Source organism: Pagrus pagrus (genome assembly GCF_965226575.1).
Source record: "Pagrus pagrus genome assembly, chromosome: 6".
In the NCBI taxonomy this organism is placed as follows: domain Eukaryota; kingdom Metazoa; phylum Chordata; class Actinopteri; order Spariformes; family Sparidae; genus Pagrus; species Pagrus pagrus.
The window spans coordinates 21,450,371-21,469,506 of record NC_140190.1 but is presented as its reverse complement, the minus strand read 5'-3'; the positions used below and the strand labels follow the sequence as shown (position 1 = coordinate 21,469,506).

At 41.0% G+C, this 19,136-nt stretch overlaps 1 protein-coding gene across 1 annotated transcript; it reads left to right on the top strand.

Annotated features, from left to right (window-relative positions):
• Window positions 1-17,677: 17,677 nt before the first annotated feature.
• On the top strand, window positions 17,678-18,820 carry LOC311258099 (N-acetyllactosaminide beta-1,3-N-acetylglucosaminyltransferase 3-like; the record flags this gene model as incomplete). Its single annotated transcript, XM_084354147.1, has 1 exon — window positions 17,678-18,820. One exon carries the CDS (start codon window positions 17,678-17,680, stop codon window positions 18,818-18,820), a length of 1,143 nt encoding a protein of 380 aa, XP_084210273.1.
• Between the last annotated feature and the right edge of the window lie 316 nt (window positions 18,821-19,136).

Sequence of the window (19,136 nt, the reverse complement as noted above, 5' to 3'; positions counted from 1 at the left end):
AATTTCCTCTGTTCAGGCTTTCTGCGTCCTCCTTGTGACCACGCAGTGCAATGCCTTGTTTTGCGCAAAACAGCAAAATATCAATGACAACTTTCACGTGTGCCCGGTTTCTTTCAATAGAGTCAATGAAACGCTCTTGTTTGTCTTTTGTCACCTGATGTATGATGTCACAGTTTCCAGTTCATTGTATCTCAATGTAACCTTTGTGTCGGGCCACAGCAGAAGAATGAGCTTTACTTGCTTCATGCTTTACACAAAACTGACCTAGATGCCCCCAGTCTCTCATTCCCGTTTTTCTGAATCTGTCCTCCTTGACGTCTGTGCTGAAGTGGCGACAGGATTGGCAAAAAACCGCATCCAGTTTAATGCTGTACTCCAACCAACTGTATCGGGCATACCATTTAGCGGAAAAAGTCCTCCTCTTTCCACTGACAGCTTCCGTGGCTGGGAAAGCTTGCAGTTTGGGCTGGCATGCAGGCTCGTCCACTGTGGAAAGATCTGTGATCCCAGAGGTAGCTGTATTGGGGTCGTTAGCTGCATCATTCCCCATGGCGTGTGTAGCCTCACTAGCCTGTGTCGGAGGGGTCGTGGGCCTGCTTGTTGATGGAGAGGGAGAAACATCCTCCTCAGTTGTGGAACTTGTGTCCTGCTGGAAGTCAAGTCGAGGTTTCTTGAAATAATTTATCAGGGAACTCTGTTTCATCGCTATTAGCAGCAGAACTGACGATGTTAGCGCTCCCGCAATGCTTGCTGGGCGAGGGGTCACAGTCAGGTCAGTAGGTTGCCAGTTGCAGGTGTCGCAACGCATCGTCTGACGGCAGTTTTTTGGGTGTGCCAGCTGCCTCTGTGGGTGGCACCAGCACACCCTGGCACACCCGTGGCTACGCCATTGATATATACATTTATATATGCGATTAAAAATGCGATTAATTTCGATTAATTAATTGCAAAGCCTCTAATTAATTAGATTAATTTTTTTAATCGAGTCCCGGCCCTAGTTATAATGTATTTGGAAAGGTGAGAATACTGTCTCTGTTCAACTGGGCTAGATGGTGTTTTTATTTATTTTTTTATTTAATTTTTTTTATTATTACTATTACTAATTAGACCTACAAAGAATATTCCTTCACCTCTTTGCTATTTGATTGTCCTTGTATTTTGTATTTTGTCAGTTTGAGACCAATATGAGTATTGATACTTGTCATAATGTGTGAGACTCTGTCAAGGAACTTGTTCTAATAAATGTTCAAAAAATAAATAAATTGATAGTAATGTGCCCCCCCACAAACAAAATATTCGATACTCGATACCATTTTCGATATCACAAAGATAAAAAAAAAAAAGACCCCAAAATTTTAAAGAAATATTTTTATTAACAAGAAAAATGCAAAAATAACCTCTGTTACAACATGTAACAATTAATGTAACAATTGGGGACTTGGTACATATTTTTCGTTGTTGGTCAAACACAGATGGTAGAGTCGGCTGTGTGTGTTGCTGTTTGGTTGCAGGTCGACTTTTGTCTGCTTCATTCTGGGACTTTAAGAGAGAAAATAACACTTTTCAGTCACCAACATTTATGTAAACTTAGTATACTGACACTGTGTCTATTAACGTAATATGGGCATGCCTGATTTATTTATTTATTTTTTTACGTTGTTTATAATCATTAATTAATTAATTATCGATACTTTTGAAAATTAGTATCGTATCTGGATACAACATTTTAGTTTCAATACTTTTTTGAGTTTCGATACTTTTGACAACCTTAGTACAAAGTTGTCATTGGCTTATTGGGTAAAGTTAAAGGGATGTTGAGAGGAACAACCGGTAACTAAGAGATTGCTGGGAGTACTCACATTGGCGAAAAGGTAAAGGATTTGGCTGTCATATTAATTCAGTGGCAGAAGAATATGGTATAAATAAGTTAGAGTATGGCTCAAATGTTGTTTGGGGTGATTTTCCTCTATGGATATTTCCAGTGCCAAGTGTGGACTTACTACTTCCAGACCAGAAGCGTGAATTGATTAAAAGAAATGGGGATAATATTGGGCTCTTGGTTTAAAATTATTTGCAAAAGAATTATTATAACTTCATACCAATATTTACTGATAGATCCAAAGAGCCAGAGAGTGGACTTGTAGGAACAGGAGTGTTCATACTGGAGTTTGATGTAGTCATATGCAAAATATTTTATCATAGATTATCTGTGTTTACAGCAGAACTTACTGCTATAATTTTAAGAACGCAATGGATAGAGGAGGTAAGACCTGAGAGAGCTTTCATCTGCTCAGATTCAAGTGAAAGCTTGAATTCGAAAAGACATTAAGAAAGGATCTATTGATATAAATATACATGATGACCTTCCTCTTGTTCATTTAATGACACTTTTTAATGATAATACTGACTTGTAATATTGCAATCATCATTGTGGGTGTATACAGACCACCCTCAGCTATCTCCAGTGCAACTGATAATTTAGCAGACTTACTTGCTCACTACTGTAATTTAGAAATGCTAGTTCTAGGTGATTTTAACCTAAACTGGTTAACAAATGATTCAAACGGCCTAAAAGAGATATGTAACAATCTGAATCTGGCACAGCTGAATGATGAGCCGACCAGACCTAATTTCAATGATCCCTCAGAGACAACATTGATGGATCTGATTCTGTGTAATAGGAGGGAGAAAATTACTGCCTCTGGAGGTTTTGCACTTGGTCTAAGTGACCACTAGGGATGCTCGATTATGGAAAAAATCATAATCACGATTATTTTGGTCAATATTGAAATCACGATTATTTAAACAATTATTTTTGAGTTTGGATGCATGATGCATTTATTCAGCATTTCTCTCAAAAAAATACATGACATGTTCAAAACGAAAAACACAAAATGTTCAAATCGAAGATAGTGTACAAATATGTATCCAACTGTTCTGCAATTTCTATAAAACATTTAATGAATAAAATAAATATACTTAGAAAATCAAATAAGACAGACGATAGGGTGCATATCTTTAGCTAAAAAGTATCCAATGGCAGCTGCTATTTTCTTGTTCCTGTCCGAATTTGATGGATAAGGAGTCGCATTATACATATAGTACATACAGTGTGTCTGAGATCGATGTCTGACGCGCAGTATTAGCGAACCAACCCAGTGTGAATGGATAAGCCGGCGGCGCGGAGCGGGTGTGTGTCGGTCTGATGGTGTTCACTGTCTAATAACTGAACAGGTCCATTACTCAACAAAATAGAGAAATGTCCCACAAAGCAACATTACAGGACCAAACAACAGTAACGTAGTAACTGGTCGTGTCTTTGGCAACATATGAGGAAAAAAATACCGCAGTTATACGTGAAGTGTCTGTCCGACCGACTCTTCGTCACATTTCTGCCTGATGTCCTGAACCTGTTCTCCCTGTAAGTCAGGAGAATGACTCTTCTCTAAAACCTCTTTTTGCAAAAGTGTGTGAAAGAGATGGGGTACAGGAAGCAGGCACAGGGGGGCTAAAAAGGTTAATTGGGGATCCCTTCATCATAAAAGACAACCTTTTGTATTTGGCAGACATTGAGAAACCTAGGCTTGTTATTCCAAAAGAGTTTTGTCAAGTAATCCTGCATTTGGGTCATACTGTTCCATGGGCTGGGCATTTAGGACGGGCTAAGACCTATAACTGCATTGCTCAGCGCTTCTATTGGCCAGGCATATACAAAGAGGTACTGGAATATTGTAAAACATGCCACGAATGTCAGGTTGTAGCCCCCACCAAACTTTCAGACCAAGGCCCATTACAACCATTACCTATCATGAGTGTGCGTTATGAGAGAATAGCCAAGGATATAATTGGTCCCCTGCCAAAAAGTAGCAATGGACACAAATTTGCCCTGGTTATGTGACTGTGCAACCCGATACCCAGATGTCTGTCCACTGCGCTCCATTCAGGTCAAACATATAGTTAGATGTTTAGTGGAGTTATTATCTAGAGTTGGCATCCCTGAAGAGATCTTATCTGATCAAGGTGCAAGCTTTATGTCACATCTGATGAAGTCACTGTATTCCCAACTTGGCGTGAAAGGGATAAGAACAACGCTATACCACCCAGAAACAGATGGTCTTGTTGAGCGATTTAATGGTACACTGAAACAAATGTTGAGGAAATTTGTTGATGATACTGGCAAAGACTGGGATAAATGGTTGCCTTTCATTTTGTTCGCATACCGAGAGGTACCACAGGCTTCAACTGGTTTCTCCCCTTTTGAGTTGTTGTATGGCAGACAGGTTAGAGGCCCTTTGGACATGCTGAAGGAGAACTGGGTGGCTGGTGAGGTAACCTCAACAACAACCAGCATCATCTCCTACATTCTGCAGATGAGAGACAAACTGGAAAGTTGCAGAGGAAAAGTCAAAGAACACATGCAGGAAGTTCAACATAAACAAAAGGTATGGTACGACAAACATGCTCGTGAAGGAGAATTGAAGACTGGCCAGAAGGTGTTGGTACTGCTTCCGACTGGGCCAAGCAAGCTACTAGCTAAGTGGCAAGGCCCCTATACTGTGACCAGAAAGGTGGGCCCAGTAACATATGAAATTTTCTGTCCTGATAAATATAAACAAAAACAACTGCTCCATGTAAACCTGTTAAAGGAATACCAGGAAAGAAACAACCAGGAAACAGGTGGGGAGCATGTGCTGATGGTCCAGGATGTCCAGCCTGATGGAGATGAGGTGGTGGCGGTGGATATGGTGCCCCTCAGAGAGAAGTGTAAACCCCAGACCCTTCCAGAGCACCTGAGGGTGGACCAGTGGCATCAACTGGGTGAGCTTAAACAATGTTTCCCGTCGTTGTTCTCAGAAAGACCTGGCCGAACTGATGTGATAAAACATAATATTGTTCTGAAGGATACTGAACCTGTTCGCCTGAAGCCTTACAGAATTCCAGAACGAATGATGGAACCACTGAGGAAGGAGGTGCAGGTGATGTTGGACATGGGAGTTATTGAACAGTCTAGAAGTGACTGGTCAAACCCTATAGTGCTTGTTCCTAAGAAAAACTCCACTCAACCTCGCTTCTGTTCAGACATGAGGAAACTGAACAGAATTTCCTGTTTTGATTCTTATCCCATGCCACCTATCGATGAGCTGCTGGAGAGGTTGACAAACATCAAAAATGTTACCAAACAACATTGAGTTTGGTTTCAGTTCCCCGGCCTGTTAGAACACCAGGGCTTTGTTGTTTTAATTTGGGTTTGAGTTCCTGGTAGTCCTGTTTTCGTACTCTTTTCCCTCCATAGGTTAGCTGTTTTTGGTTAGGCAGCTTTAGTCGAGAGGAGCCCCCGGATACAACAGTCGTGGCTGGCTGGTCTGGGGTCTCTTCCCTCCTTTTGTTCCGTTTGGCCAGGAACTCCTGCCCTTTTCTTTTGTTTGGTTATTTTCTTCTCAGGACTCGTCTCGACTCGGCCGTTTGCCTTGAGTTGAATAAATAAACAAATTCTAATCAACTGTGCTGAGTCGGCGTCCTTCCTATATGTTACTGGCCTCCTTGTGTTCAAGTCTTTGTTTTGTTTACTTCAGGGCCGTAACACACACCAACAGTGAATAATGATGCAATAGCTGTGGCCCAAATCTTAGCTACAGTAATAGCTCCAAGGTATGGTTTTCCAGAGAAGACTTATTGTGATAATGGTCCACATTTTAGGAATCAAGCAATACAAAAACTATCTGAAGTATTTTCAATCCAACTCAGGTTCCATTGCAGCTATCATCCACAGTCAGCAGGACTGATGGAAAGAAACAATGGAACTATTAAAGCAAAACTAAGAGAGGCTATGGAGGAAACAGGGAAAAGTTGGGTAACACGTCTACCAGCTGTAGCATTAAGCTTACACATCCAACCCAACAGTACAGGATTATCACCATTTGAAATATTATATGGAAGGCCATTCAGGGCACCACTAATAAATACGAAGGGAGATGATACAGGATTAACTGAAACAATCGTTGACTACATGTCAAAAATGATAAAGAACAAGAGTGTTATGTCTACAGTATCTCCTCCAACAGATCCAGCACCAACAGGAGGGCCAATAAACCCAGGAGATTGGGTGTTCATCAAAGTACTGCTGTCTACACCCACAGCAGTCCACATAGCTGAAAGACAGATGTTGATCCATCTCGCACACTGCAAAAGAGCACAAATACCACTGTCAGATAAGTAGAAGCATTCACCATGCCGAAATTAAAAATATGTGCAATAACTGTTTTATGTGTGACCACGATTGCATTCCTTATCTCAAGTATATTGACACAAGGCCAGGCACATGATAAAACGAGGAAAAGAGCTATAGGAACACAATCCAGTTGGGACACTGGGAGAGGTGCAGTGATAATGCAATATACTAAAGGGACAAATTGCATTGCTCAGACTGATGCATGTCAGATTTTCCCCTGTTCAGGACAACATTCTAACTGGCTGGGGTCAGAAAAATATATCTGCGTCACCACAGCTGCATGCACTGCATATAGAAGTGTGTAGGGTAAAACCGTTAACGGGTATGGGTGTGGGTGCGAGAAGTGGAATTGGGTAATTGCTAATACAGGAACACGGGATTGGGGATACAACCCGAGATCTGAACTAAAAAATCGACTGACAATTATCAAAATGACGCCAGACACTTGCAAAACAAACTGCAATCCTGTAATAATAACACTCAAGACTCCCAAACCCACTGACAACAGAACATATGTGTTGGGAGCATGGGTGAGTGGAACAAACCCGGTTGGGATATTTCACATTAAAGTGTCCCCAAACCCGAGAAATCAGGCCACATCTGTAATAGCTACGCCAACCACACAGACTCCGATGAAAAATAATCCCGTTAGATATATAGACGTAAAAACCTTAAAGGAAACGTATGCCTTAGAAACGGGATTCACAGACTCATATGTATGGCTACAACGGATCGTTCACACAGCCCGGAACAGCAAGTTTTCCTCTTCCAGCTGTCTAGCCTGTGCAGCAGCCAGGCCGGGGTTAGGCACAGTGCCTTTTCCCCTTAATCCAGAGAATGACCCGAAAGGTTTTCGCTGCATGCTGGATTTATATAACTCAGACAGTGCACCACCTTGAAACTTTTGTTCCCACCTGTGTCACCACAGACTAAACCACCTTGGTTTAACCCGTACCCCGAAAATTACACCTACTTGAGACGAAGCAAAGGTACTGTGTCAGTAGGGATGTTGACAACCTGCAAAACCACCATTGATGTAATCAAGGGCGAGAGCAATGTCACTGCTGGCGTAGTGAATGATCACACCATGGCCAGTGCTAACGTATGGACGAGGTAAGACATTTAGAGCAAAAATAACCTGCGCCATGGTAGCTACTAATGCAAACATACATCTTACCATATGACACGATGACATTAGAGAAAGTGACAACACATAACTCACATATTACAAAGAGAAATGCACCAGCGGGATCGTTTGATAACAGAGTTTACATAGATGCAATTGGTGTTTCTCGGGGTGTTCCTGTCGAGTTTAAAAGCCAGAAATCAGGTTGCTGCAGGGTTTGAATCACTCCTGGCTTGGTGGGTAACCGTTAATAAAAATGTGGATTGGATAAATTACGTGTATTATAACCAACAGAGATTCCTGAATTTCACTAAGGATGCAACTGGGGGCATACATCAACAGTTAGATAAGACTAGTTTAATGGCATGGCAGAATAGGATGGCGTTAAACATGTTGGCCGAAAAAGGAGGAGTATGTAGAATGTTTGTAGATGTGCGTTGTACGTTTATTCCTAACAATAAGGCACCTGATTGCAGCATTACTAAGGCTTTGAATGGATTAACCTCCCTATCTGCAGAGCTAGCTGAAAATTCTGGTTTCGATGATCCTCTGACAGGATGGTTCTATAAAAGCTATGATGTTATCTGTAGCCGTAATGATTGCCATTCTAATCACTTGTGGATGTTGTTGTATCCCCTGTTTGAGAGGACTGTTAGAGACTCATTGACACCGCTGTGACCAAAACGACGATGCTGTATGAAAGGGTCAGCACAAGAATATGTTACATCTGATCCGACAGATGATGATCTATGGTAACCTCTTTGATGAAGATGAGGATACCACGGTTTAAGGGATAATTGCTGTTTATGTGTTTATTCTACCGATTATGATGGAACTACAGAAAAGTTGTAGCTTTCTGAATTGGCCAACTAGAGCCACTTAGGAGGAAAATACGCACAGCATTTGTAAATACTGTACATATTGAAAGTGACCCCGTCTTTTTTATTCTTTTACGTGCAAGGGATAGCTTAGCCAGGTAGGGACAGGTCCGTAGCCAAGTCCGATGGGTTGACCAGCTTGGTGAGGATGCTTATGTTTTGTTTTGGGGGTAACAGTGTAATCAAAAGGCTTTTGAACTTGTGTTTATTTTTATATACCTTCTGTGCCTTGATAAATGGAGTACCTGCGTGTGGTTGCTGGGACAGCAGAACCGTGAGAGTTTCCCTATCTAGAAGGATAATGGTTAACTAGAATGTTTTTATCTGAGTCATCTTCATTTTTATGCTGATAATATCTGGGACTGACTCTTCAGTTAGTATCCTCAGTGCGGAACTGCTGCATTCTTCCTCACCACAATCTTCCTGAGCATGTAGAGCAGGAAACAGAACTTGCTGCTGTGGTAGCCTCCTCAAATCAGTGCAGACTGTCAGATGAACATTGAAGGACTACTCGCCAAGCGCTCACATTGATCCACCAATACGTTCAGGTATTTACTACTGAATTAATTTCATAATGTGCCACATGTTTCTATGAACTTCCTTCTTCAAACATATCACTATTCAACATTAAATCTATATTTTATACAATTTGAAATCAAGCTGAGGTGTAACTTGAAGATGATGTGGTTTGAAGGTCGGATTTAATTTTCAATCTGAAAACTAAAATTTTTAATGTATCTTTTCATTCCCTTTTCCCTTGTAGAGACTGTTATGTGCTTTTATTGTGCATTCTTCCTGACTACTGTACCCCCCTTTCTTTGGGAGTCAGTTGGTTGTGTCTTTCTTACCTACAGCTGGTTAAAAAAGAGATTTCAATTAATATAACGAGGGAAAGGTACACTTTCCTTTTGTCATTAAATTTAAATGTTGTTAGAAGGTGATTATCTCACTCCTCAGCTACTTCTGTTAGCTGGAAAAAAAAAATTTGTCCTAGAATGTTACAAATTAAGACTTTTTTGTGATCGTCCCACACAAGGAAACAAAAACCGTGGTTTGTGGTCTGTGTTTGTTGCGTTTCCTTGAGAGCCTCCCAGATGCAGCCGCAGATATTTATTTAACTTTTACAGAACATTTTAGAAAAAGTAAAGTAGGATAAAATTCCTGAACATTCATGGCTGAAAAAGTGGCATATGCAGGCTAACTTTTAAAGGCTACACAGCAGGCACAGAACGTTGCTCTTTTTTCTTTACTTAAACTGTTTTAGATATTTTCTGTTCCCTTCAGGAATGAAAAAAGTTGTGTGTGCTCTGTTTTCTTTCTTCAGGCGAGCATTGACTCATTCATAATGTGATTCATAATGTGAACAACAGATGCAACTTTCCGTGTTTCAGTGCCAGTGTTTCCCTTTTCAGACATTTAACTGAAAGTTTCACTTTAAAATCCCCTTGTCTCGGGAGTCACGTGGGGCGTCGTCCGGTATGGCTGTGTAGCAGAGAGCTCCGCGGGGCTGAGCACGATATACCCCTCTAAAAGTATTAAATGTTGTCATAAAATACCCAAATAGAAGTCTAGCACTAACTGGAACAACTCGGGAACATGCCTGACAGAAAAACAAACACGCGGGCGGAGAAGAAAGATGGAAAAGAAGTAGCTTCATCGGAGGAACAGGCTGATGTAGCCACTGAGCTAGCTAGCATCAAGACCATGCTGCAAGGTATCGCGACCGATATAGGTGGCGTGAAGGGGAGTTTGGTTTGTCTGCAGACCACAGTTCAACAGCTTGGAGGAAGAATCACTGAGGCTGAAACGCGCATCTCCAACTTGGAAGACGGATGTTACGCGAGGGAGAAAACAGATAGCCAAGTCGGGAAAACTGTTGAACAACTTCAGGAGAGAGTCAATTATTTGGAGGACGCAGGACGCCGGAACAACGTTCGCATAGTTGGTGTCATGGAAAACTCAGAGGCAGGGGACATGGAGACATTTGTGCGCACATTGTTGGAGGGATGCCTGGGCATGGATGCTGGTGGAGGCTTTGAAATTGAAAGAGCACACAGATGCGGACCAAAGCCGAACACAGACGTAAGATTCAACCGGCACATCCTGGTTAAATTTCTCCGGTTCAGCGCGAGAGAGGCGGTGCTGCGTGCCGCACGTGAGAAGGGAAACACCGAGTGGAAGGGCCAGCGCATCTACTTCAGCCAGGACTTATCCAGAGACACAATACAGAAGCGCAAAAAATATGATGAAGTCAAACGCCAGCTCCGGAGCATGAAGGATGTGTCATATGCAATGCTGTATCCAGATACACTGAGGATCACAGTAAATAACAAGCGTCATCTTTTCACTACACCTGCGGAGGCAAAGGCTTTCATCTCCACATTGCGCTGATGTTGTGCTGGGCCATCAAGCTGCCACTAGAGCGGGATAGAAGGCAACACAACCCCCTAGAGTATTGGATTTCAATGTATAAGGTGTAGTATTGATCTATGGACCAAAAGACAAAAGTTATAGGTGAAAAGTGGTTATTCCCCACATCCGCAGGACTTTTTCATAACTACCTGAAGACACAATATCCCACAGGACTGTTTAGGGTTTTATAATGTCTGCACAGCATATATATATATATTTTTTTATTTTATTTTTTTTAAGTTTGACTCAAGTTTAGCATAGAAAATATATTTTATATTTAAAAATGGGACAAAGATGGCCTTATATTATTTGTGCATTTTGGTGACTGCTAGCAGCACAGTGCAGACTTGTATGTTATGGATGAGTGCCTCAACTGGACCGTTTTCATTTATTATCATTTTTTTTATTTTTATTTTTTTTTTTATTACCACTATGGTTGGTTATTGGAGTGGGGTTGATAAGATAACTGAATAACGAAGTAGCCTATTCAACTTATACAGGAAAGGGGTATTGAGTACTGTTGAGATAAAGAAATTATTGATATATTTAAGTTACTTTATGGTGGCTGCTTGAGGGGCCCAAACATAAGGGTATAAAATGCATATTAGAAGAGGGGTGATGGAGTGCTTAGCAGCCGGGCACTCATAGTCTCACGGACCTATTATGGTCGGTTGTTTTTGTTGTTGCTGTTTTTTAAGCTTCCAAATGACAGGAAACCTGGGCCGGTTGGCTAGGTTGATCTGTCGGTTGCTGGTGTTTTCTGCTCTATTTTTTATTGTTCTTTTTATTTTTTTTCATGATTCTTTAGCACATTCTCATTTCCCTGGTTATTCATCACAGCCAACTAATACTATAAACACAGAGCAATCTATAACATGACAGGAACATTAAAAATAGTTACTTGGAATGTACAGGGAGCTAACCTAGCCACGAAAAGGAAAAAACTTATGATATATCTTAAACAAAAGAGGGCCGATATTGCCCTTCTACAGGAGACGCATTTAGATACAACAGAATCTAAAAAGCTACAGAGGGACTGGGTTGGTCAGATTTTTTACAGTACATTCTCATCCAATAAGCGAGGGGTTATTATTTTGATTCGCAAAACTGTGACCATTAAAGTGTATGACCAGAAATCGGATACAGAGGGTAGATGGGTTGCAATTGATGTGGACCTAATGGGCAGGAGATGCTCATTAGTAAATATATACGCCCCTAACACAGACTCTCCAGAGTTTTTCTATAACCTACATGCAGTAATACAGAGTATGGGAAATACTGATATTATAATTGGAGGCGATTTCAATCAAGTAAGGCATAATACATTAGATAGATCAGGCAACGCGGGTAGATCTAGGAATATCCAGAAATCCCAGATAGCTATCGATACTATTTCAGAGGAACTTGGTCTTGTTGATGTATGGAGGCTCATGCATCCTCAGGAGAAGGAATATACTTTTTTTTCTAATCCCCATGCATCATATTCTAGGATCGATTACTTTTTGATATCAAAGCAACTTGTACCAATAGTGGAGCAGACTTCTATTGGTAATATTGTTATTACTGATCATGGTCCTGTAGATATGACTCTGAGATTTAAGAGTGAGAGCACAGGTCGTTCTTCCCGTTGGAGATTGAATACATCTCAGCTCCAAAATGAAAATTCATGTCAGTTTATACGACAACAAATATTAGATTATTGGGAAATTAATGAGGGCACAGTGGATGATCCAGGCGTGGTATGGGATGCTTTTAAGGCATACTTAAGGGGCAGGTTAATACAACATTCATCATTTTTAAAAAAACAGGCATCCAATCAACTTTCTAAATTAGAAACAGAAATAAAAGACCTAGAGAGGGAATATGCAGATAGAGGAGACCAGAATTTATTGGCCAATTTAAGTAAGGCAAAATTTGAATTAAACACTATCATGCAGAGAAAAGCAGAATTTTCATTGTTTAGGTGTAGGCAAAAATATTATGAACAGGGTGAAAGGGCAGGGAAATTATTGGCTCAAAGGGTGAAACAACAACAAGCTCAAACTTTGATCTCGGCTGTACAGAATGAGAAAGGGGAAATTTTAACAGATACTATAGAAATAAACAATGCTTTCCAATTATTTTATCAAAAATTATACACATCACAGGATTCTTGGGATAGGGGTGAATTTAAAAAATTTCTGTCTAGGACTACTTTACCGGCACTAACTGAATTGGCTAGAGAGAGGCTGGGGGCATGCATCACACTGGGAGAGGTGCAACAGGCGATTAAATGTCTTAGTGCTGGGAAGTCTCCTGGGGGGGACGGATTTCCCGCAGACTTTTATAGGTCATTTTCTGACCTGTTGGCCCCGAGACTTCTTACTGTCTTTCAGGATGCGTTCCAGAGGGGAAGCCTGCCGGAGAGTATGCAGAATGCAATTATAACATTGATACATAAGAAGGGCAAAGACCCACAGCATTGTGGTAGCTATAGACCAGTATCCTTAATTAACGTGGACGCCAAGATCTTGGCTAAGATATTGGCATTAAGACTAGAAGTATGCCTCCCTACCTTGATCCACCCTGATCAGGTGGGATTTGTTAAGGGGCGGTCCTCAGCAGATAACTTGCGCAGACTGCTACATTTGGTATGGCAAACGAGGAACAGCATGGAACCGGTAGTGGCTTTCTCTCTGGACGCAGAGAAAGCTTTTGATAGAGTGGAATGGGAGTATTTATTTGCAATTCTTGAGAGGTTTGATGTGGGTGATGTATATATTAAATGGGTGAAATTGTTGTATAGAAGTCCAAAGGCAGCTGTCCTCACGAATGGGAATATTTCTAACCCCTTTGGACTATCACGTGGGACCCGACAGGGTTGTCCCCTTTCTCCCTTGATCTTTGCCTTGGCTTTGGAACCCTTAGCCTCGGCAATTAGGAACCATGTCGATATTAAAGGCATTGTTTCAGGGCAAGAAGAACATAAACTTTTATTATATGCGGATGACATCCTATTACTGTCAAGTAACCCAGAAATTGCAGTGCCTCATATTTTATCCATGATTAGTTCTTTTTCTCGTATATCAGGTTACAAGATCAATTGGTTGAAATCTGAAGCGATGCCTTTGTCTAAAATATGCCCTCCCAGTATTCGCAATAATTGGCAATTTAAATGGCTACCATCTGGATTGGTCTACTTAGGGATCATGATTACCCCAGGATTAAAAGATGTAATGAATTTAAACCTACTACCCCTTATTCAAAAAACTGAAAGTAATCTACAAAACTGGTCAAAACTAAGTTTGTCATTAATTGGAAAGATAAATTTAGTGAAGATGATTACAATACCACAGATTAATTATGTAACAAGCATGCTGCCTCTGGACTTCCCACTCCCCCTTCTGTCTAGATTTAATAGGGCCATAAGAAGCTTCTTGTGGATGGGGAAGAAGCCTGCTTTTAATAAAAAGAAACTATATGCATCAGTAGAGGAGGGTGGTCTAGGATGCCCAAGAATAGATTGGTATCACCGTGCCTTCAGTCTCAGTCAACTATCTAAGTCAAATATGACGGGGGTCGGTGCTCCTGCCTGGGTGGCGATAGAGAAAGAGTTGATAGAGCCACTCTCAATACAAGCTTTCCTCACCCGGACAGGGGGGGATATACCCTATAGAAACCCTGTGTTGGCATTTTCTAGAGAAAGTTGGAGATGGGCACACCAGGCATGCCATTTGAACTATTACCACACGATGGGATCATCAATATGGTATAATAAGTCATTGAAAATTAACAAAAAATCGGTCATGTGGGAAAATTGGGTGAAGGCAGGGGTATTATTACTGGAAGATTTATTTGACGGGAAACACTTAATCTCCTTTGAACAATGTATATCTAAATATGATATCCCCAGAAAAGATTTTTGGAAGTTCCTTCAGTTAAGGAGCTGTATTACAACAGCAGATAGAAAGGTCAAATTTGCACCTGTCTCTTGTATTCAAGAGCTATGGCGATCAGGCTGGAGGCTTAGAGGAGGGACATCCAGATTTTATGACATGTTTAGAAAACATCAACCCCCAAACTACAAAGGTGTTAAGCTAGCATGGGAAAAAGACTTTGGGGCACCTATTGACTGGGAGATCTGGGAGGAAACAATTAGGTCCTGGAACACTATAGCCCGAGACATGCAGACACGGCTTATTTCATTCAGAATATTGAACAGGAACTACTGGACTCCAGCAAAAATGTCCAGGCTGGGGCTTAGGGAGAATGATAAGTGTTGGAGATGTGAGAAGGAAAGGGGCACACTGGTACATATGTTCTATGAATGTGAAATGGTGCACAGCCTCTGGGTGGCTGTTATCCAATGTATTAATAAAGTACTGAAGGTAGAGTTCAGGGAGGGGCCAGCTTTATGTATTTTGGGTATTTTGCCGAGGAAAACCGGCCTATCCACACAAATACACACATGGGTGAAATTAGCTCTCGCAACAGGAAACAGGGTAGTCTTGAGACACTGGAAGTCAAAAGAAAAGATCAGTTTTAAGGAATGGAGAGATGAACTAACCAAGATAGCCTCATTTGAACGACTTATTTATAAGATTAATAATAATTTAGATATCTTCTGGAAGGTATGGGCTCCTTATTTGGAAATGATTGGAAAGTGATGATCACAATGGCTAATACCTGTACACACCCCCCATGTACCTCTTTATCTATGTAGGTTCAAGGAATGTCATGCAACATTGGTTTGTGATGAATCTGTCAAGAATGTGCATCTTATTAGTTATCATTTTTACATTATTTATTTTGTGACCATGATTATTATTTTTATTTATTTATTTATTTTTTATTTTATTTTTTTTAATTTTAATTATAATTTTTTGAGTTTCTTCTACTCCTTCTACTTGTTACTGTCAGGTTTGTTTTATTTTTCTTAAAATGTTGACTTAATCTTGTTTGCAATGTTTATATTTACACACTGGTTGTGCATCTGCATTTGTAATGAAAAGTCAATAAAGAAGTTAAATAACAAAAAAATCCCCTTGTCTCGGTTGACCACTTCATTTAAAGATATAATATGAGGGAAATCTGCATTAAAATGTCTTAAAATGACTAGACCTTTTTTATATCAATTGTTGTTGTTTACTTACATTATCACAAATGTTTCCAACAATGTTCAAAACCAAAGAAATCCACTAGTTTACTCAAGGCAACAGTGTTTTTCTCTAGGTCGCCTGTTGCTACTTCCCGGTAAGGGAAGTCGGTTCTTTAAAGGTGTGTACACCACAAGCCAAGTGATCAGTTGTTTTTATTTGAGTTGATCGCGCAGTGTTTTATATGCCCCAAACAGCCAGATCACTTCACTGTAAATTAGCCGTAAGCTAACTTTAGCAAGCAATGGCAGAGACCAATTCAGCAACTCACCAGACACTCTGGTTTTCTCTCTTCCTTCGCCCTCTCCTCTCTGTAACTTTACATTAATGAAGTAAAGTACATTTCCCCTCCAGCTCCAGTACAGCAGTCAACATTACAGTACCTAGACAACCGACAATGGAGGTCTGCTCCTTGGATCACTGCTGCAGTCAGGTTGATAAACAGGAGTGAATAAAAAAACACTTTATAATCTCAAAAGTTAAAAAGTAATCTTTGAGCTCTTCTCCCGTCCATGAACCTTTGGGTGTTTTTTCCTCCATAAGGTCTCGCTCTGCACCCAACTCTCTAGCCAGCTCTGAACAGCTGATTAGGGGCTCTTCCCCTTGCTCTTCTGAGCCCTGCACTGCATACAACACTTGGAAAATGTCTTTTGTTTTGTCCTGATAGAGAACCCCATAAAAGCAATCACCAATGACCTTGATACTACATCAACTTAATCATTTCTGACTGACGTGTGAGCTAAATGCCCACTTGGACATCAAGCAGAAAACAGAGCAATGTGTATCTTAGTGTAATCACGCCGTCCAATAATCAGGCATCTTTTAGTTTTGATTTGTTCCACCAACTCCTCTTAAAAATATCTGGGTATGTTTAGCATGGTATCACATCTTCACCACTGGGCAGGAAGTGTTCACCCCACGTCTTCCTGTAGAACATGGTGGGGTGTGACAGCACAAATCATTTCAAAAGTTTGGGTTTTTTAAAGCGGGCATGTATGAGGTACTCATCCACAGTCAGTGTACCACCTACAGTAAATGGCAGTCAGCATGCCCCCAGTTTGGAGAAGCAGCACAAGTACAGGCATGGAAGCTAAAGAGTGTACTGCTGTGGTGGCAGCAAAACATATTTTTTCCTTTCTGAACATGAGTAGTTGCTAGTTTACCACTTCCTCTTTCTACTAGTTTGTTAGTTTGCCTTCAGTGCTTTAATTAGTTAGTTGAATTCACCGAAGTCACACAATCACACAAACAAACCAACCAATCAAGGCGGGGACAGCCTGACGTTCTGAAACCCCTCCACTCCGACACACTGCTGTTCCAAATCCGACTTTCAATTTCCAATTACTTCCCGTTAGGGTTAGGGTCAGGGGTTCCACAATAGCCTTTTCGGAATAGGGGGGTCTTTAGAAAAAATGGGAAACCTCGCCATTACGAAGAATGGAAGTCTATCTTCGGAACAGCGGGGTTTCGGAAAGCCGGGGTGTAACCAATCAAGGCAGTGGTGGACCAGCAACTTCTGTGTTCCGCGAGGTAAAATGACTATTTTTGTCGAAGGAGTCAGGTGACTTTGGAGAGCGCAATATAATGGCTTCGGTTTCCTGTCAGAAAGAGCTGTCTGACAACAAGGTAAAGTTCAGTTAAACTGATGTGTAATTTTTGATGTGGGCAAGTTTTATCAGCTGCTTTTTCAAACTTGGGGCGTGACGACCGCCATCTATTTTAGGTGATACACTGACTGGGGATAAGTAACTCATACAACCCCAGTTCAAAAGACCCAAACTACCCCTTTAATTTATATATGCAATTAATATCTAATTAGTCTTGTCAGTTGCTTCATGTCATACTGCAATGTTTTGATAAGAAAACTGTTTTATTTTGTCTCTACAGAGTTTCAAGGATGAGAAAGATCAAAGCAAAAACGTTACTGCTGGCAGCAGCTGTTGGTCTGTTGGTCCTCCATCTCTTTAAAGATTTTATTGATGCCAAAACCCTTCAACACAATGTAAATGTGAGAGAGGATGACGTTCAAATAAGACAACCCACCACCAAAAACAGCTCCTATGTGTACTCCTGGCCAAGATGTCAACAGAACACGTCTACTGCCAACGTCACCGGCTTCAGCTCTCTTCCCGGTAATATGAAAGACTTTCTATACTATCGACACTGTCGTCATTTCCCCATGCGTTTGGACATTCCTGACAAATGTGGAGGAGCTGAGAAATCAGCAGAAGTCTTCCTTCTTTTGGTCATTAAAAGCCCTCCTGTGAATTACGACCGCAGAGAGGTGCTGCGCAAAACCTGGGCTAAAGAGAGGTTACACAATGGTGTGTGGATCCGGAGGATCTTCATCTCAGGAACAATGGGTTCTGGTTTTGAGAAAGAAAGACTGAACAAACTATTGGAGTTCGAGCAACGTGAGCACAATGATATCCTCCAGTGGGACTTTAGTGACACATTCTACAACCTCACCTTGAAGCAGGTACTCTTCCTGGAATGGATGGAGAGAAACTGTCCAAACACTCGCTTCTTGTTCAATGGGGATGATGACGTCTTTGCCAACACAGGCAACATGGTTGAGTATCTCCAAAACCTCAAGGACAATAATGGAAGGAAGCACCTCTTTGCTGGTCATCTCATGGAGGGTCTGGTGCCAATTAGAGACCCATGGAGTAAGTATTTTGTCCCAGTTCAGCTACATGAGTCAGAATTATATCCTCCCTACTTGAGTGGTGGGGGCTATCTGTTGTCTGGTTACTCAGCTTCAGTCATATACAGTATGTCCAAGTCCATCGCCACTCTACCCATTGATGATGTTTACATGGGGATGTGTCTGGCCAAAGCAGGACTCGGTCCCATTTCCCATTTGGGAGTGATGACGGCAGGACTGTACATTCCCTCCAGAAAACTAGATGCATATGACGCTTGCTATTACAGAGACGTTTTACTGGTACACAGGTTCCTTCCAGTCCAGATATATCACATGTGGCACAGAATACATGATCCAAATCTGATCTGTACCAAACTACCTACAGATGGATGACTTCCTGCTCTCAGGTTGTGAGTTCAGGTATGGACTTTTTCGTTCTATCATGAGAAAAGGTTTGGACTGTTTCCTCAGGGTTTCTCAAAAATAATGATTGTAAGTTAATAAGTTTACACTTTTCTGTAATTTAAATGTTTTGTTTTTTTGGTATAAGCTATATATTTGTATTAGAGCAATATCTTCATATGTTTTTTGTGCCTTACATAAATGCTTCTATTAAAGGATACAACTGTTGGGATTGCAAAAAGATGTTTTCAAGATCGGAAAGTATTTATGTACTGTCAATACTCAAATGTTTATTTACTGTATGCTT